The sequence below is a fragment of the Piliocolobus tephrosceles genome, chromosome 9 (genome assembly GCF_002776525.5).
Source record: "Piliocolobus tephrosceles isolate RC106 chromosome 9, ASM277652v3, whole genome shotgun sequence".
Lineage (NCBI taxonomy): Eukaryota > Metazoa > Chordata > Mammalia > Primates > Cercopithecidae > Piliocolobus > Piliocolobus tephrosceles.
The window spans coordinates 45,316,044-45,337,449 of NC_045442.1; the positions used below are offsets into that span (position 1 = coordinate 45,316,044).

The 21,406-nt window shown below is 37.4% G+C and overlaps 1 protein-coding gene across 2 annotated transcripts in view; it reads left to right on the top strand.

Annotated features, from left to right (window-relative positions):
* Positions 1 to 21,406, top strand: part of RNLS (renalase, FAD dependent amine oxidase) — a 311,433-nt gene that overhangs the window by 236,731 nt on the left and 53,296 nt on the right. For both annotated transcript variants that reach the window (XM_023225196.1, XM_023225197.1), the window contains exon 5: positions 3,261 to 3,434. In XM_023225196.1, the coding sequence (XP_023080964.1) occupies positions 3,261 to 3,434 (174 nt within the window). The remainder of the gene's footprint in view (positions 1 to 3,260; positions 3,435 to 21,406) is intronic.

Below are 21,406 nucleotides of genomic sequence, written 5' to 3' on the forward strand. Positions count from 1 at the left end.
ATGGATGGATGGATGGATGGATGGATGGATGGATGGATGGATGGATGAATGGATGGATAGATTGATTTGTCACCAAAAAATGTAGAAAATAGGCAGAATATGTATTATTAACCTTCTTTTATAGGTTTGAAAACTAACAGAATAAAATTACATGAGGAAACAAAGAAAATGAAATACTTGCTCAGTGTTATTCAGGAGTACAGCCAGGTCTTCTGTTCCTCTCTCTCTTTTTCTCCCTCTGCTCTTCACCTCCCACAAACCCACTCACGCACACAAAGACACAGGCACAAGGAGAATGAAATAAGCACAGTTTTCCTCATTAATGAAAGTATGCATGTGAACTACTCTGTTCGCTACAATTTTTAGCCATTTTACTCATAGTCATAAAATATATTTTATATTATTTATGTATGTATAAGATATATATTATATAACATATCTTACATATATGTGTGTGTATGTGTGTTTGTGGGTTATATAATCCTATTGGATTATATAATCCTATTGGTTGAGAATTAAATGAGGATGACAGCCAGGTAAAGATTTATTACATTGGAATTGGGCCTTTTTATATAAGCCTTGATTTGTGGTCATTTGTCCTATTTGAAAACATGATGAGAAAGAATCTATTGTTTTGCTTGCCAAAATATGTGGGACCTAGGGCTAGCTGCTTTAGCATTTTGCACTAGAAACTTTTTAAAACAAAGTAAGACCTTTTTTTAAGATGCTGCCCGCATTCCAACAATAAAAAACTTTTAAGGCGCTGAAGACAAAGTTTTTGTCAGTGAATGTCCAGAAATTGTGATTGTTGCAGTCAGAAGTCTCACCTCCCTGTTCTCAGAATGAATTGTAGAGCCCCTGGAATAGACAAGGGTGTGTAAGGTTAATTGCTCTTTCTATATAGATATCAATTACCTTTTCAAAGGGCTACCCAGTGGGATTTACCACTTGGCAGTTTGTCTAAAAGCTAGCAAAAAGTAGGGGGGTGGGGAGAGGACTGATTTGGTTGTCAACATATTGACCCTTCAGTGTTGGTTAAAAAAATAAAAGTTTTAGGCCCTTTCAGTTACTAAGTAGCTAACTACACAGTTTTGTTTGGTTGGTGTGTGTTTTTTTTTTTTTTTTTTTTTTTTAATTTAAAAAATGGGAAACAGTGATTATGTGCTCAGCGGCTAGCATTAATATGTTTCACCTCCTCCCTCTTAGAAAACAGTAAGTATAACATCAAGCCACAACTGTAAAAGCAGATTAAATTAAAAAATGAAGTTCCAAATTCATTGAGTGTAATGAGGCCAATGTCAGATCATTCGTTCATCAAGTAGTTACAGCTTTTAATAAGGCAGAAAATTATGGTTAAAGGGAAATATGGCTTTTACTTATGAATACAACATAGCCATTAATGTCAAGGAGAAAGCAATGCCAAAGTTTATTCTGAAACTCAGACTTGCAGAGGGGCAGAGGAAAGTATAGGGTTATAAGAATATGTGTGTAACTCCAATGTGGGAGCGCTGGCTTCATCTTGACCACACAACTTGGAAGCTGTGTAACCTAAGGCAGGTTAGTTAACCAATCTGAATCTCACCTTCCTGGGGATGTGAAATGAGGATGGCTTTTGTGAAGACTAAATTAGGTCATGGTTGTAAAAATGTTTTGTAGTTGAAATAATGTATAGGATTATTACTGTGCTATAATAATTTATTGAATCCCTTTCCTGCCTCTCTCTGCCTCCTAAAGCCACTTCTATAATATTTAACTGAAGGTTTGCTTATCCCTACTGTTGTAGATTAGGATATTTTACCCCAATTAAATGAGAATTTCCCATGTGTTCCATGTCTGAACGAGCCTTCTAAGGCAGAACAGAACTGTGACCTTCTCTGAAGCCTAAACTATTAATGTTGTACATACATAAACAAGCAGCTCCCTGAGACCTTAAAGGTAGGGATATTGGAGATAGAAAGTAGAAAGTGGAAAATATGTCTTCTTTCCCCACCTCAGGATGGAACATTATCCCATTTTCCTAAGTATGTTTTCTTGTCCCATTTTCCCAAGTATTTTTTCTATCTATAGTAGAAAAAGTCACTATTTAATGAACACTTATTATATGCCAAGCACTGTGCCACGCATTATTTCATATAATCCTCACAACAGACTAATGCATTCTGTACTATTATTGCGAGTATAGACAAGAGAACTGTAATCAGAGCAATTAAGTAGTTTAACCAGTGTCACGTATCTGGTAAGTGGAGAGTCAGGATTTAAACCTAAACCTACTCAATTCCTTTTCCAGGCTTTTCCTATTATTTACCTCCTACATTTCAACTTCTTTTGTGAAGAAGTTGACAAAGACATTATTTCTTTGCGTGTCTGTATTTGCCTTTCTATCTCTTTAAAGTTTCATCTTTGGTGTGCTTGTAATGAGTACGGTAGGGACCTGTAAGCAAAGATGACTAAGGTGTGGTCTCTCTGCTTAAGGAGCTATTATAATGCACTGGCAGAAAGATGACAGGTGAACAAATCACTCTATGACATGGAGCAATTTGTGTGTGTGTGTGTGTGTGTGTGTAGCAGTTTTTGTGTTCTTCAACTTTTAAGTTCAGATATACATGGGCAGGATACTCAGGTTTGTTACATAGATAATCATGTGCCATGGTGGTTTGCTGCACAGATCATCCCATCACCTAGGTATTAAGCCCAGCATGCATTAGCTCTTCATCCTGATGCTCTTCCTCCACAATGCCCCCATCCCCAACAGGCCCCAGTGTGTGTTATTCCCCCTTTGTATCCATGGAACAATTTAAGAGGTCATAAGAGATAGAGCATCAGCCTCCTCATCTGTAACTTGGAAATAATACTCTACCTTTTAAAATTATTATGATAGAGTGAAATGCTTATGTCAAGTATATAGCAAATACCCTGACTTGTAGTAAGGGGTCAGTATATGGAATCTATAATGTGGCCAGACAGTCCAAGGACTAGGATATCAGAATAGAAAAGCAATTTGGAGCCAGATTTTGAGAACCTTGAGTGCCATTCCAAAGATTGTGAACCTGCAACTTCATAAAAACAATGTGCCAAAGTTAAGAATTATTCCAAAAAGAAATTAGAGCTGATGCTATTTTACATTACCTTTCAAAATTCATTGTAAGTGAGATGGAGTTGGTAGAAGCTGTTGTAACTGATTTAAAGGAGTTTTATATTTGATGTACTAAAAGGAAAGATGATATTTTTAAGTTTGATGCCTTTTATTTTTTCTTCCACAGTAATTAGTGAATGCCAAAGGCAGCAACTGGAGGCTGTGAGCTACTCCTCTCGATATGCTCTGGGCCTCTTTTATGAAGCTGGCACAAAGATTGATGTCCCTTGGGCTGGGCAGTACATCACCAGTAATCCCTGCATACGCTTCGTCTCCATTGATAATAAGAAGCGCAATATAGGTCAGTACCCCCATTATTTCCCTTAAATACAGTAACAATGGTGGGTGTAGATCATGAAAAATGCTGTTTAATTGAGTGTTGCCATTCTGAACAGAGCAAGCATTTAACTCCAAGCCACAGGGGATAAAATTTAATGTCACATTTGGCCAGTAATAAAATACACAGTGAAACCGGCAAAGTTTTTCAGAATTTCATTCACCACATGGTTTATATTACTGAGTTCATGAAAATAGTGTCAGAAGGTTTAAGATTTCAAAATGACCCAAGTTCTATTTCTTTAATATGGATGCATCTATATGCAAATGTATCTCTCATTTGTTTCTTGGTGAAGTTTGTTTTTGTTTGTTTCGTTTGGGTATTTTTTTTTCTAATTTGATAAGTGCCACTCTTCCACTACCTCAACTGGAAATTAAAGGAGAATTTTACTATGTTATGAAAATCCTTCACTTCAATATAATTTTATTGTTTATTTACATTTCATCTGGGGGAAAATGATAAATTTACTTTAGAAACAATGTAACAAGTAAAATGTTTCATGAGAGCTTTACTAGAATGTGATAAATCTACACTCCACCCTTTTTGTTGAAGATAGTTACAAAAATTAGATTTGAATTATAAGAAAAACATAACTGATTCCTTTTAGGCAAAAAGGTGAAAGTGTATTCTCATTTGTAGGATTGCAGTGATCCCTGAGATGCTGCTTTTTGTGGAATAACCGTAAGGATGTAAAATGACTAAAACTCTTGAATCGTCCTGTCAATCTGTTATGGTATTTTATGGGACAGTGATGGCTTCACCAAGCCATTAGTTAGAGGTCTGGCTTGATAAAATCACCAACTAACATCTCTCGGCTCACCAGACCTTCATAATGATAGAACTGGGCTGGAGTATGGTTTTTATATCAGAGCTCATGATCTTAGAAAAATGTTTCTTTTATAACTTAAAACTCCCTTAGGGCTGGACTGTTTATGTTAACATGATACCACATATATGTACAATCAGCAGTTCATGAAATGCCTTAGAACTGCAATGGACTAACCATTTTTAACTCTACAACTGCTTTATTCTGAGAAAAGAAGACTAACCCTTGATCTTTTCATGTTATATGGCATGAATTAGACATTATCCTTTGTGTATTTCATCATAAGATATGATATCTGTCAGGGTGTATTCAGTTGTATATAACAGAAAAAAAATTTAAACTTGTTTAACAGCATAAAGACATTTGTTATATTATCTACTATGGACTGAATTGTGTCTCCTCCATAGACATAGGTTGAAGCCCTAAGCCCAATATGATTGTATTTAGAGATGGGGTTTTAGGCAGTAATTAAGATTAAATGAGGTCCTAAAGGTAGGACCCTAACCATGTAGGGTTGATGGCCTTATAAGAAGATCAAAAGAGGGAAAGCTCTCTCTCTCTATCCTGGCTTACACATACCATGTGAGGACATAGTAAGAAGGCAGCTATCTGCAAGCCAGGAAGACAGCCCCAACTAAGAGCCAAATCTACTGGCACCTTGATCTTGGACTTCCCAGCCTCCAGAACTGTGAGAAATTTCTGTTGTTTAAGTCACCCAGTCTATGATATTTTGTTATAGTAGCCTGAGCTGACTAATAATACATTCTCGAAGGAGAAGATTGGAGAGACTTCAGGGTTCATTGATTCAGGAACTGAGCAATATCTTAAAAGACCTAGGTTTTGTCTTTCTCTGCTCTCTTCCACTCTCAATGTTGACATCCTCAGAGGACTGGCAGCAAGATGACAATAGCTATTGCATTCACACTGAACCTAAAAACATGCTTACGAATGAAATGAACTATCACTGGCTCTGTTCCTTTCTAAGAATCAAGGAAATCTTGTGAGGCCAAGGCAGGTGGATCACGAGGTCAGGAGTTCAAGACCAGCCAGGTCAACGTAATGAAACCCTATCTCTACTAAAATTACAAAAAACTAGCTGGGCGTCGTTACAGGCGCCTGTAATCCCAGCTACATAGGAGGCTGAGGCAGGAGAATCGCTTGAACCCAGGAGGTGGAGGTTGCACTGAGTGAAGATCGTGCCACTGCACTCCAGCCTGGGCAACAGTGTGAAACTCCATCTCAAAAAATAATAATAATATATACTAATAATAATCAAGGAAATCTTTACAGAAGCCTTTTGATCAACTTCTCCTCATGTGTCACAGACCAGAATTGGATTACTTGAGTGCTCCAAAACCAGGCACTGGCAAAGAGGGTGGGAGCAAAGTGGTAAGCCTACACAAGTCCAGATCTAGTCCTGAAATTGGTACTAGGATCATCTTTCCTTTAGTTATGAGGAGTGCTATCTGAATAAAATAGAGTTTTGTTAGGAGGAAGAAAGGAAGTACTAAATGCTGGATTAGCAATCAATAATGTCCATTATCTTCAAGTAGAGTCACATCTTATATGGGAGGTAAAGTTCTAAAGTTGTCACATAAAAAGAGTCATGTATATTCAAAATTACCTTCAAAGTTTCTTAAAACTATATGACATTTTAGAGAATGATGTAACATCTTTCAGTAAATTCAGTACAACTATTTTCCCAACATTCAATAGATTTCTGTTTCTTTGGTGAAGCCAGATTAAAGTTGGTTTGGATTTGTAGGAGCCAGTGATATTTTCTACTATGAAAGGCACACAGGAAGGAAAGAAATAACAGAGTCATATCTCCTAACAGACTATAAATCTGCTATAAAAATGGAGTGGAGTGGTGGGTAAAAGCACCCACAGTACAGTGCAGTAATTTATAAAATTATGCAAATTTGAAAGAGTACAACATAAAAGATTAATAAATTCTCTCATGTGATTGGAAGCATTTGAAATAATAGAATTTAAAATTTTTTTATATCAACAATCATACAATATTAAAAGGAGTGGGCTACCTGAATTGGAAACCATGTTTTTGCTACAGCCCATGGTGGTGCCACTTCAGCAAGCAAAGAAATGCCTGCTTTTCTTTGACAGCTGTATGGGAAATTAATCTTCAATTATGCAAGTTTTCAATTAAGTGATACAGAATGCCAGTAATGGCATTTCATAACATAAAATCTAACTGCTTTGCATTTAAACTATTTTTTTCTCACTATCTGGGGGCCAGGATACTAAATGGGTCTAGCTGAATTCACATACTACCAATGCCCATATAATGTAACTTCACTGTATTTTATTGATATTGATATTTAACTAGGACAGTAAGAGTTGTTTTGTTTGTTTTTTGTTTTTGACAGAGTCTCGCTGTGTTGCCCAGGCTGGAGTGCAGTGGCAAGATCTCTGCTCACTGCAATCTCTGCCTCCTGGGCTTAAGTGATTCTCCTTCCTCAAGCTCCCAAGTAGCTGGGAGTACAGGTGCCTGTCACCATGCCCAGCTAATTTTTTTTGTACTTTTAGTAGAGACAGGGTTTCACCAAGTTGGCCAGGCTGGTCTCGAACCCCTGACCTCAAGTGATCCAACTGCTTTGGCCTCCCAAAAGGCTGGGATTACAGGTGTGAGCCACTGTACCCAGCCAGGAGATGTTTCTTTACGCCAATAACACTACCCCACACCCTTGCTTTATGTGGGGTGTTTGATTGAATCAAGAATTAATACTACAACGTACATACACAACCAGTCAAACATTTGTGTTCCGTCAGGGTAGAGAAGCAACAAGATAAAGTCTGGCATGATTGAGACCACAAAATACAGTCAGTTGTTAAGTTTTGAAAAGAGCTAGAGGATATAGAAGAAGCCTAAAGATCAAGGCATAATCATTTGTTAGAAGTCAGGAATAGGTAGTACATGTAGAAAGCCACAGCCAGAACCAAAGTTTACTTAGGCAGAGGGAGTAGATTCCAAGATGTACTAGACCCAACTTTAAGTAACAATAGTTATGAATATGCCCCAATATCCTTGTTTGTGTTTCCCAAAATGTGTTCAGTGGAACACTATTTCCTTGAGTTGCTCTTTGAAAAAGGGCTCTGTCATCAAACAAATTTGCAAAATACTACAGACGTTTGTTTTGGAGAATCTCAGGACATGTTATCTTATTAAAGGATATTCCTACAGAAAAGACACCTTTTTACTTCTTTTAATCTAGAATTTCCTAAATATGCTTGACCATGGGTTATTGTATTTCAGCACCAAACCTACTAACATCCCATAGAAATGGTTCCCAAGTATACATTTGAGAAACACTGACTTGATGTCACCTTTCATGCTCCACCTGGGCAGGAATTATAGGCCAGATAACTGGAGTGGGAGGTCTGGTCCTGAAGGCATCAATTGGGAAATACTTGAGATTTTTTTAGAAATGAGAGAACCCTTGTTGCCAATGAACTCAAATCTTCATGGAGTTAAAATTTGAGAAAATTTATGTTAAAATAAGGTGTTTATCATATTACCTTGGGTAGTTTTTAAAATTAGTAAGCTTGGCATAGTGGCAATAATTGGGACTTACAAGACCTAGATTCAGATTCTGGTTCTGAAAAATGCTACTTTTGTACTTTTGTATAGGCCTTGTATTTGTAATGCTAGTTTTTGTAGTAAACATACCTAAAACCTTTAATGGCCTGAACATGACTGAGGTTTATTTCTTGCTCTTATAAAGCCCAAACAGGTGTTTGTGATTGGTAGATAGCTTTCTTCAAAGCTTTATTTAGGAACGCAGGCTCCATCCATTTTTTGGCTCTGCATACTTCATCAGGTAACTAACAGAGTCAGTGTACTCATAGACATCAATCTGTGGATGGAAAGAGGATGGAGGAGAGCCAGAGGAGTTTTTAGGGGTAAACCTAGAAATGGTGCACCTCAGGTGTGCTCACATTCTGTTGGTTAGGACACGGTTATGTGACCACACTTATTTGGAAGGAAAGCTGGAAATGTAGTCTACCTATATCTGTAGGAAGAAAAAGTGGATTTGGTGGACATTTAGCCAGTTTCTACTAAAACATTTGGCATAAATCGTTCTGTAAAAGGAACAGATTAGACCTGTGTGAATGATAAATAGGTTTCAACACAACTGAGAATCATTCAATAAGTAATTGCCACCTGGGATAACAACTAAGAATGATTCCCAGGCTGGGTATAGACTCAGTAGAAAAAGATCTGCCAACAATTAGCAATGTCTGTCATGTAGAGGGCATAAGGAATAGTACCACAAGTGAGATACATTTACTTCTGAAGAAGATCTCTGAGCTCCATCCCAGGATCTTAAATTTGAAGTTAGACTGTCCGAGAGTCCAGAGTCAACTTAGCACCACTGACTAGCTGTGTAACTTTGGGTAAATTAAACTATCTGTTGCCTCCTTAATAAGATGAGTAAAATAATACCATACCATACCAAAGGGTTACTGAGAATTAAGTGATTTGAACATATGAAGAGCTTTGCATGGCATTTAGAAAGTAAGTCAGTATTTATGGTACCTATTATTATAATTAACAATTCCAGTCTTCAATTTGGATATTATAGTCTCTGAAGCAAAGGGCATAAATATAAAAGTCTAACTTAGGTGAATGCAGCCTCTGTTACCAGTACAGATAGGAGTTAGGGCAGCTTAAATAAATAAAATGAGTAAGCAACCCTGAAAATGATTGATCAGAAATTTAGCATTCTTTCTTTGTCACCATCTGGAGGAGTGTTAATGATCAATAAAATAGCCAATAGGCAGCAATCTGAGGCGATTAAGGCAATCTGACTGAATTCTAGAGATGTGATGGCCAATGGACATAATGACATAGTTTTCAATATCTTATCAAAGAAAATAATCCAACTCATCTTAAAAGAAGAAAAGCAAATGAACAAACTTACAGTTTATTCATAGAGTTTATCCTTGCAAGAATTTTGTTAGAATCTCTGAGTAACAAACACTAATATATAATACCTTTAATGGCTGTTTTGCAAAATATGCAGGAATGTTATTCCATATGACTATTTATTACGTCAACTCTTTATAAAAACAAGGACATAATATGAGATGTTATAAATAATTGGGATGGTCCTGTGACTTTAAATCCATTCATGTTGTGACACTTAAAAGAGTTCATGATTATTCCAGTTAAACAAATAGTCATGAAATTTATAACACAAAATGGTCCGCTTAAGACTTGAATGAACATGGAACTATTTGAACTTTCAGAAAATGCAATCCAGACCGGTAAAACTTTATAAGTAGAACAAAAAAAGAAGACCGAGAAGAGGGGAAAAAGAAAGAAGGAAAAGAAAAGAAGAACCATAATCATGAAAAACTGTCAGGTTTCCAGTTTGGGCTTTTGTTTTAAAATATCAGAGCTCTCAGATAAAGTAGTAATCTTCATCTTAAAATAATAAGCAGTGACTAGTAATTATGATATTTTGTTGTTTATATAACAGACATAGTTATTTGTAATTCAATTATGTAACTGATGTTTTCCCTATAAATCTGTTAAGGCAATTTAATTAACAGCTGTCAAATACTAATAGCAAATATTCATCTCATTATTATAATGATGTCACAAAATATCATATGATGGTAATATCAGATCTTGGGGTGGTCTCTCAGGAAGAAAAAAATATATATATAGAATGTATATAAGTACCTATATACAATATGTGTATATACACATACATATATACATAAAAATATCTATTTTTTGTTATTTAAATTAATAGGCACAAATTATAAAATAGAATAGTCTGATTTCACATATTTATCACTTTTAAAACCAAATATGGGGACCAGGTATGGTTGCTCATGCCTATAATCTCACCACTTTGGGAGGCCAAGGCAGGAGGATTGCCTGAGGCCAGGAGTTCACAACCAGCCTGGAATACCTAGCGAGATCCCAACTCCATCTCTGTTATTTAAAATAAAGAGGAGGGGGCTTTCATTAGAGAATGAAATAACTCAGCCCATTTTGTAAGGAAAACATTTGCACACAGAGTAAAAACAAACAACAGACCCCTGCCAGCCTCTAGTTTCCCTGTCAAGTTATCCTCAATGGGAAAGATTTACATCTAAGATAACATTTGCCCTCTCACTTGCAAAGCAACTTAACTCAGTATGAAAATCAATGCCAGAGATGGAATAAAAGTAGAAAATCAGCTAAATACGCCCGAAATCAAAAATAAACTTTAAATATATCTTATGGAATATACTGCTATGGAAGTGTCTTTCAGCAAAATTGAACTCCCAAATATTTGTGTCTTTCATCCTCATTCAATTGTACAAATATATACAATTATGTATTGAATTCCTTCTGTGTGCCAGGCATTGTGCTAAGAACTGAGGATTCCATAGTCCCTTTGCTCACAAAACACAGTTTCATGAAGTCTGCTCAAATGAGAAATTCTGAATGAGATAAGATACATGATGCTCTGTTGCACTAGTAATTTGCAGCCATGTAAGAGTTCTCATGAATATAAAGAGATGCACTGATCTATACGATATATAGAATGCTAACTCACATTCATGATCAAAACCAGGAAGGACTGTGTTGCCTTGTGACAATATTATGAGCTTTTAAAGGAAAAGTTATGGTCTTCTGTCAACATTAACCCAATAATCTCTTTTCTTTAAGGTGAGGAAATGAAAAATGAGGGCTGTGGAACATTTAAATCCATAAATAAATCAGAAACTGTAATAGGGAATATGATTTAACTTTCTCCTGGGGATGCCAAAAAAGTTCAATAGATGCATATAAGTCATGAAATGTCCAAGAAACAGCAAAAGGGTAAGTCTACAGCTGCCTGGCATTTCTATAGCTATAAACAAGTCCAAATTACAGATCTATGCAGCATCCATACTACAACGTGAGTCTTACCCTAAGTCCCATTTGTGTCCACATTACACCTCATGTTCTGCCTGCCTTGCTCTCTGAAAATGATATTTTCCCTTGTGGCTAGGCCTAAATGTGTGGCTGTCAGGCTGAGATTTATAAAAGACCTTCAGGTTGGCCAAGAATTGGTTCAGAACCTAAGAGCCAGGCAGATGTGTTGGGGACTGAGTATAGTTTCTATCCATCATTTGTCAGGGAGAAAGCAGGAATGAGAATCAGATGACTGTTCATGATGAATAATGTGTGGATATGAAATGTATAGGTCATAGATGAGATGAGAGCATCAGAAAACAGGGACGGAGGCCACCGTCTCTGCTGCCAACTGAGAAAGGAAACAGCAAGAGGAAACCCCACTGTGTGTTGGCTCTGTAAGGAAATAGGGATGGCCAATGTGAGGAAGAGGGAAAACCAGCAAGGGTCACAGGTGGGAACTGGCACAGTCCTTCAGACCTCCCCGCAAACAAAGGTCAAGAAATATGTGTGTAGCAAACTATTCTCTAGTGAAAAAAACTGCTATATTAAATATAATAGCAACTTACTTTTGCTATTATAATTACAGTCCTTTTAGTAGGATTGTTCTTTCTTCTGGGGAGCATTTATAAAGATTAGATACTAGTTTGAAAATGATAGGTGAGAGAGCTAAATTACTCTGCCTAATTGAGGAGAAAATTTCAGATATCCTAAGGCAATGGGGGAGGGGAAGGAACACAGAAAGGGAAAGAAGAAAACCAGGTGGTAGAGGTTCCAGCTTGACCAGAGGGATTAATATGTAGATTTTAAACTTGTTTGCTGTTTAGTTTACTTTGTGGCCCTCCCACAACTCTACAACCTCAATATGGTTCTGTTATGAGCAGTTGCTTTATATCCATGGTTGCTTTTTATTGGGGGGTTGGTGTTTAAATTAAGATAGTCCAGACACTTTTTGGAATATCTAAGATGAAATTAGATAGGAACGTTATGGTTTCTTTAGGTTGGCTCCTTTGCAGAAATTTAGTCTGCTGCCTAAATGGCAATATTCACATCTTTTTGAGAACCTTATTTTGAATTAAAACAGAACTCCTCATCCTCTGAATCTCAAATATAGAAAACTCAACTTACTATTTCCATAATACCTGCAACCATGTCAATCTGTTCAGAGAGGGAAATTGGAAAAAGGCTGTGTCTGTGGGACTGAGCTGTTTTGAAGGATCTTGAAGTTAAGTCCTTACTGTGGTCTGAAGTGAAGCTGTCAACACTCTGGGTCGTAAGCCCAGGGCTCAAAATAATGTGAGCTGCTCTGCTTCCCAGACAAGTGCCTGGTTTTCATCATTCTGGAGGCATCTCAAAACCTTTGCAAGTTGAGAACAGTATCGTAAAGACTGTGTAAATCACAGACTGCTTGTGAGCCTCGGGTCCTGGGAAACAGTAAAGGCTTGAGCTGGATAAGAATTGACAAGTCTTCATTGTGGTCCATTTTTATCTGGGACCATGACAACATTATCCAAAAGAGATGGGATCATTCCTTTGCCTAGAGCTCCCTCAGAAAAGATTTCACCACTTTCCTCACTGTCAAGAATTCCTCTTCAGATCAGTCTAAATGTCTCATGGGCTGAAGAAGTAATATGCTCTGACTGCAGAGCATGCTGCTTTCTCCAAAATTAGAAGCTTTCTCCTTTAGTGGGAATACATGCCACAATCCATCATACATGTGACACATCCATTGATACTTCTTATCTTGATCAAGATTGAAAATAAGAGACACTAACATCACGACATAATAGGAGTATTTAGTACTTGATAAATATTTGCTGAGCCAGTAGTCCTTTTTGCAACTCTGAAATGCCCCTCCCTGCTCCTGAAATAGCATTGAGAATTAATACTTCAGCACTGGTCACCCACTTAGCAAGCAAGGAAAAGTAATGGCTAGTCAGCAAATCGTTTATCTCTAAAACAATCTAGGTGTCTGTTACCACTACCTTTTAAATCACATAAAATGAATAAGCTCTTCATTTAATTGCTGAATCTGAAAGCCATTGAAAAGCATATGCGATTTCTTCGCAATTAGAATGATTAGAAGCCTCTTTCTGGATGTTCTGTACCATGCCTAGAACATTGCGAATACTTGACTATATAGTATTGTCAGTAAAACCTGAAAAGGAGAAACAAGTATTCTTAGCAACAATTTTGCTGTGGTCTCTAAGGAAAATACATCTGCTTTGAATGATGCCCTGTAACACAAACCTTGATTTCCAAAGTTACACTTCAAAGAATCCCACTGTTCTCTTTGTGAAGGATATTTCTTTTTAATAGTTTGTTAAAGAACAACTGTGCTCCAGCTGAGGTATTTAACTTAGAAAATATATGATAAGCTCTGCAAATGTGCCATTTCTCTGCCATAGTTTAGCAATTATCTCTCTTTTTATATCAGAATGATATTAAAATGAAATATCTTGCATAAGAATCTTGCTATAAATGATGAGTTCATATTAACCCAACTTGATGAGTGATTCTTTATTGTATAATTCATGATTTGGTTATTATTATTATAGGTGGTGAAAAATAACCAGTATTATCTAATATACTGCAATGGACTTCTGAATCACACAGACCTATTTTCATACCGTAACTCAGCACTTAGAATTAGGTTGAAGCATATGATATTGCTGTCTTTATCGATTAAAAATGGTCCAATATCAGCATTTTCATGTGATTCAATGTAATAGCCCTATGATCATGATTAACCTTCTTAATCTCTCTGAGCTTCACTTACTTACCTGTACTGTAAATATAATGGCTCCCAGAAATGTTATAAAGATTGAATGAAATAGTACATCCAAAACTTCTAATATCATGCCTGGCACATAGGTGCATAGTAAATGGCAACTTAAAAATTGTTGTCACATACAAATTTTTTTATGGTTTTAGTCTATTAGTTCTATAAATCTTTATTTTGAGAGACAGAAGAGAGAATGACACATTAATAGTGCAGGTTTAGTTAAAAATTACCTTTTTTTTTTTTTTTTTTTTTTTTTTTTTGAGACGGAGTCTTGCTCTGTCTCCCAGGCTGGAGTGCGGTGACCGGATCTCGGCTCACTGCAAGCTCCGCCTCCGGGTTCACGCCATTCTCCTGCCTCAGCCTCCCGAGTAGCTGGGACTACAGGCGCCTGCCACTGCGCCCGGCTCGTTTTTTGTGTTTTTTTAGTAGAGACGGGGTTTCACCGTGTTAGCCAGGATGGTCTCGATCTCCTGACCTCGTGATCCGCCCGTCTGGGCCTCCCGAAGTGCTGGGATTACAGGCTTGAGCCACCGCGCCCGGCCAAAATTACCCTTTGTTAAAAATAATACTTAAACTTACACATTGGGAAGGCTAAACAATATCTTATTACCTGAATGAGTTATTAAACTCAGAGAACATAAAGTTAGATGCAGTTCTTCTTTTTATGGGATGTCAAATCATTTTTTGAATAAGAATTTTTCCAAAAAAATTTACACCACAAATAGTCTGAGAAGACTAAGCACTGTGAAGTAAGTCGTTAGCAAATCAAAGAGCTGAGACTAATTCAAGAGCAGATTTCGAAGTCTGACTGCAGAATCTCACCACAGGAAATCACTTCATTGCGTTTCATAAATACTTTATATCAGTTAGCATTTTTAACTCTGTTCAGAATCACCAATCCATCTTTTTGCCCAGATATGACATTATTGAGTAAATTGAGCCTAAAGTGTCCTTTGGTTTATTACCAGTAACTTTCTTGTTATTAAGTGAGCTGAGAAGGCTTTATATGCCCTCTAAGATCATATGTAGGCCCTGCTATTTTTAATTATCATTGCCCCTACAGATTCCATATATGTGCTCATTTATATAATGAGAAGAATCCACGTGTACTGTACAGGACATTGAATTCCCTGCATAATATGAATGAATATTAAGCACTGGAATCAGAAAAGAATCTCTTGAAATTCCATTAATATTTATAGCTGATCTGTGGTACTAGGGGAATTCTTTAGTATAAAATATTCCAAATTCATGTTTGTAAAAAATGAAGCATCCTTGAATTTAAAATATAGTTTTCCTTACTAAAATAGATTTCTATTATAAATATACCAAGTGAGTTCTCGCTGTTGTTATATATCCTTACATTATTTAACAGAGCCAGGAAAGGCACTTTAGAACCTTGAGGTCAGTTGAATCTAATTCACTCTTTTTTATTAAAAATAAAATGCCTATTTGTTTACTGTATTCATAATAGTAGTTTCTCAGGAGTGGCTAACAATATTATAAAGAGTATAGTCCCTCTGATTTAAGAGCTTTTGCCAAAATACCCAGATCCAATCTTTGTTTTTCCTGTCAAAATATAACAGGAAGAGTAACTCCATTCATCTTATTAGGAAAGAAGATAAGAATGTCCGCAGTAAACCAGTAGATTTCCTCCACAAAAGGAGCCAGGAATATTTTGACACTATCATAAATAAAAGCTTCACCATCTGATTAGTCGCAATTTTTCAAATTCAGCATTTTGTAATGTCAAGGCCAAAACTTCTCTTTACTAAACCAAATGGATGACAGCAAAGCTTTAGGTGAAATCCCCCAGCCCTGAGATGCATTTCGCTCATTTGAACAGCTACAAATCTAAAGCTGAACCCAATTATGCAACTGCAGTGATAAAGTGATATCCTTAGAGGCAAACCAGTATGCTGGCTTAAGGGGAAAACCTTGCCCAATTCAGGAAAATAGTCCAATCATAACCACTTAACACAAAATTTCATAGAGGGCATAATGCTGAGTAGGCCAAAATAACAATGTATAATAAGGGGTGGCTGCATATTGCTGGTGAGTATTGGGAAAGTGGAGCATTTTAGTGGACTGTCATCATAGAAAACCAGGGCGTTTTTAGGCATTGTGGAAGGAGAACTCCAGTGAGAGCCTGGAAAACCAAATGTGAGTTAGGACAAATCCTCTGCTCCAGGGACGTTTCAATTAAAGGACTATTGAAATCCTTTCGTTTTTCCTTTTGGCAGTGCAAATAAAAGCTGCAACAGACTGAAAATCTCCTTGTGTCCCAGTATAAATAGATGTTTTCATGAAGCTTGGGAGGTCTCCGCCAAAGAAAAAACATCTCCCAAACAGATCCTGAAATATATGCAGTCTCACTAAATGTGGCATTTTCTTTGAATGGACAGAATCTATGGAATTTTTAAAGGAATGAATACAAGGAAAATAGAGGAAAATTATCCCAGCCCTGGACAGAAAGTAGAATTCAGAATATATTTTTGAGAGTTATTTTACCCCTTTTTTGTTGCTGTTTTTGGAATATATATATATGTATATGTTAAGATCAAACTTATGTTCATCACTGGCTCTTGATTGCCTACTTTCATTATTCTGAACTTTTTCCTCCCCCATATTTCATGTTTTTGAAAATGGAGCCACCAATCTCCTAGCTTTTTTGGGCAAAAATCAGAAATCATCCTTGATACTTTCCACTCTTGCACCACAATATGTAATCTGAAACCAAATCATATTGATTTTTTTTTTCAAAAATAGACTTTGAATTCACTTCTCTTCATTGTCACTGTCACTATCAAGACACTGTCTTATTTTAACTGGCTTCTCCATCCTTGCCCCTTTCCAATTCATTCTTCAAATAACCAGAATGGTTTTCTTAGAGCACACATCTGTTCATGTCACTCACTTTCCTGTTCAAAGCCCTTTAATGCCTTCCCTTGGCACGTGGGATTAAATCTGAAATCCTTAACATGGCTGGCAAGGTCCTGAATGATCTAGTATAGAGGTCAGCAAATGTTTTATAAAGGCCAGATAATTTAGACTTTGAAAGCCTTACAGTCTGTTGCAGCTACTCAGATCTACTGATGTAACCCAAGCAATAGACATATAAAAGAATGGGCATAGCTGTGTTCTAATAAAACTTTATTTACAAACACAAGTGGCAGGCCAGACTGAAGCCCATAGCTTGCCAACCCCAGATCTCACTATCTCCTCACTGTTTAGCTCTCCAGTCACACCTCTCTTTCCTCCCATACTTTTTTCCACCTTGAGACCTTTGTCTATTCTGTTCTCTATCTAGACTGTCTCAGTTTAAATGTCCCTTCCACAGAGAGCATTCCTGAAGTCCTAATTTAATTAAAATGGTTTTCCTATTTTATTTTTATGATTTATTTTATACTTATATTTTAATTTTCAGTAACTATACATTGATTTATGTGATTATTTGTTTAATGCCTGTTTTACCTTCAAGTTGTAAGGTCCATGAATGAAGAAATTGGATATCTGCTCATCTTTGTATCTCTAGCACCTGGCATATAGCTTAATACACAGTAAGTTCTCAATGAAATGTTTGGTAAGTAAATAGTGAATTAATGAGATCCGATCAAAACAAGACAGCAGAAAACAAAAGATAACAATTTGAGAATCTGAGACTGAAATACGAGATGCTTTTCTTGGGTTCATTTATTCCCAAGGTAGGTCATTTTAAAAGTTCTATACTTGAAATAGGGAATATGTATTAACCAGGGTAATGAATAGGCATGTCCCAAATCTTAATGCTACAAAGGTGGTTGTGGCTGACATGCTGTGGCTTACACAAAGTCAGACGCAGGTTCAGCAGCTCTACTTCATCTGTTAGCTCTGCCGTTTGGAAGATGAGCCCCAAAAGTCAGCCTGGAAATACGAAAGAAATGGAGGAAGCACAAGAGCTTTTAACAGCTTTGGCCTAAGGTTGATACACTTTACTTTCCCTCCTAATCCATTGACCAAAAAAGTGTTAAAAGTAATGGTAAAACCGCAATTACTTTTGCACCAACCTAATAGTTACATGGCTGCAACTTTCCTGCCAAGTAGACTGGGAGTACTCAGGGAGCACCTAGAATAGGTGGTGAGTAGAAACTATCTTTTTGAGAGAATGTAAAAAATCATTTAAATATATTTCCTAATATTAAAGAAAATTGGTTATATGAAAATACTATAAACCTCACAGATTAGTATGCAATAGGTTATATCTTTTACCAATTGTAAAAAGCTTTTCTTAAATTTTGATTTACCAATTAGTACATTTAAGCTAGCATCTCACTTGGTAGTAAACCTTGGTGTCTTCCTCTCATGCTTCCCTCAGGCTCTTTTCCACAAAGACCTTTAAGGTATGGTAGAGCAAAATGCTAATTTTTAATAATTTCATGTTATGAGTCATGATTTTTTCTATGTACTCTATGTTTTGGTTACTTTTAAAAAATTATATGGCACATTTCTTTCTACAAATAAAAGATCAAAATAAAAAAATGGACTGTAGTGAAATGATTTTCACAAGAAAAGGAATATATGTTCTCTTTGCCTCTGAAATTACTTATGTCTACATAAATAATTCATTGTACATTCAGTGTCTATTTATTGCACCCCATGGGCTAGGCATTGTTCTAGGTATTCTGGTGAATAATACAGCCAATGTTCATGTGCTTATTCTTTTTTTTTTTTTTTTTTTTTTGATGGAGTTTTGCTTTTGTTGCCCAGGCTGGAGTGCAATGGCATGATCTCAGCTCACTGCAACCTCTGCTTCCCAGTTTCAAGTGATTCTCCTGCCTCAGCCTCCCGAGTAGCTGGAATTACAGGCATGCACCACCACGCCTGGCTAATTTTGTATTTTTAATAGAGATGGGGTTTCACCATGTTGGTCAGGCTGGTCTCAAACTCCTGACCTCAGGTGATCCGCCCACCTAGGCCACCCAGAGTGCTGGGATTACAGGCATGAGCCACAGTGCCCAGCTGAATCTTGTTCTCCTTGTACTTACATTCTTTTTTTTTTTTTTTTTTTTTTTTTTTAGACACAATCTTTCTCTGTTTCCCCGGCTGGAGTGCAGGGACACAATCTTGACTCACTGCAACTTCTCCCTCCTGGGTTCAAGCGATTCTCCTGCCTCAGCCTCTTGAGTATCTGGGATTACAGGCACGTGCCTCCACACCTGGCTAATTTTGTATTTTTAGTAGAGATGGGGTTTCACCATGTTGGCCAGGCTGGTCTCGAACTCCTGACCTTGTGATCTGCCCACCTCAGCCTCCCAAAGTGCTGGGATTACAGGTGAGAGCCACCGCACCTGGCCTCTCCTTGTACTTACATTCTACAGGGAATATTAAAATATGTTCCTGCATAATAATAAATAGTTAGAATTCCTTATAAATAAAATATCACCATGTTTAATGTTTTCCTTTTTTCTTCTATTTCTACAAATTTCTGGAGTATATATATTTTAAAGTCTATGCAGTGGAATGTTTATTGGATTGAAGAGGTAGTATCATAAGACATTGTCTTTTATCTGACCAGTAATCCTACTTGGGTCTTTAGAAATCCTTGAGTTACACTTACAGAAATGTAAAAATGTACCTTCTTTTAAAGAGACACTTGTAAACTTTGAGGCTATATATACTCCATCAAAGAGAAAGGAAATGATCCTCTAATTTGAAATCAATCTCCTGAGGTTTATCCTCCTTATAAAAGCATTTCGCAGGAGAGGAGATCTGTCTCACAAAACCAAATGTATTTCCTGCACTTGCAAGTAAAGTCAGGAGCCTAAAAAATGATGGAGAGGAATGAACTCTTACATGAGTTCTTGGCCAAGTGGAAAACTTCTCTGGTTCAGAACTTCCTAAGGCACCCTGCAGCAGGGATTCAGTAGAGCTACAAGGATTTTTATCCTATGCTTGGGAACCTAGAAATCTCACCTCCTTGGTTTTCCACGCTGGAAACCTTCAAGGTATTGCTTCCTCTGTAAATGTCTGAATTATTGCAAGATAATGATAATTTCCAATGCAGTAGTTAGATGTGACTGAAATAATCAAAGAAATCTCAAGTCCTAAGAACACGGTGTGGGGAGAGAATGTTATCTAAAACCCTATGTAATATAGAAATGCATATGAGTCTTGAGCTGCCTTGAGCTGTCATTTACACAATGTATATCTGGGTGTCAGGAAAACCATGGGTGTGCCTCACGGGTCTGCCTCGCAGCCCAACATCAGCTTCTGCCTCCCTCTTGCTGTGTCAGTACATACATACATATCCACTTGTGTGTGTGCTAATTGTGTCTCAAATTACAAGTAAGAAAATATGTTCATCCTTTATCACAACTTATTTCTATATATCAACCAAAGAGAAGCATTTATAGGCTGAATTTAGGACAATTTGTATCAGGAGTTTGAAAAATAAAAAGAAATGAAATTAAAAACTAGAACAACATTGCTCAATATTTAAAACACCATACCTGTAATCTTTTTTTTTTTTTTTTGAGACGGAGTCTGGCTGTGTTGCCCAGGCTGGAATGCAGTGGCGCAATCTTGGCTCACTGCAAGCTCCGCCTCCCGGGTTCATGCCATTCTCCTGCCTCAGCCTCCGAGTAGCTAGGACTACAGGCGCCCGCCACCACGCCCAACTAATTTTTTGTATTTTTAGTAGAGACGGGGTTTAGCCCGTCTTGTTAGCCAAGATGGTCTCGATCTCCTGACCTCGTGATCCGCCTGCCTCAGCCTCCCAAAGTGCTGGGATTACAGGCTTGAGCCACCGCGCCCGGCCTATAAAGAAAATGGCTGTGGCTTTTAAAATGTATTTGCTCGAGAAGAGATTATAACACTAAATGTGGTAGTTCAAACTTCACTTGCTCCCCTCACGTATTTCCCAGATTTGGGTTAATGAAATCCTCAGTCCATATCTGTACCACAAATCTTCACATTCCACAGACACCACCAGCTCTACCATCCAAAATCCTGGAAATGGAAGAACCTTAGAAATCTAGCTTTCCGGCTGGGCGTGGTGGCTCACGCCTGTAATCCCAGCACTTTGGAAGGCCGAGGCAGGCGGATCACGAGGTCAGGAGATCGAGACCATCCTGGCTAACACGATGAAACCCCATCTCCACTGAAAATACAAAAAATTATCCTGGTGTGGTGGCGGGCGCCTGTAGTCCCAGCTACTTGGGAGGCTGAGGCAGGAGAATGGCATGAACTTGGGAGGTGGAAATTGCAGTGAGCCAAGATCGCGCCACTGCACTCCAGCCTGGGTGACAGAGCAAGACTCCATCTCAAAAAAAAAAAAAGAAAAAAAAGAAAAATCTAGCTTTCCTACTGTCACTCACATGATGAGTGATGTTCAAACTCATGGCGTGATTCATGAAGATAACTCAAGT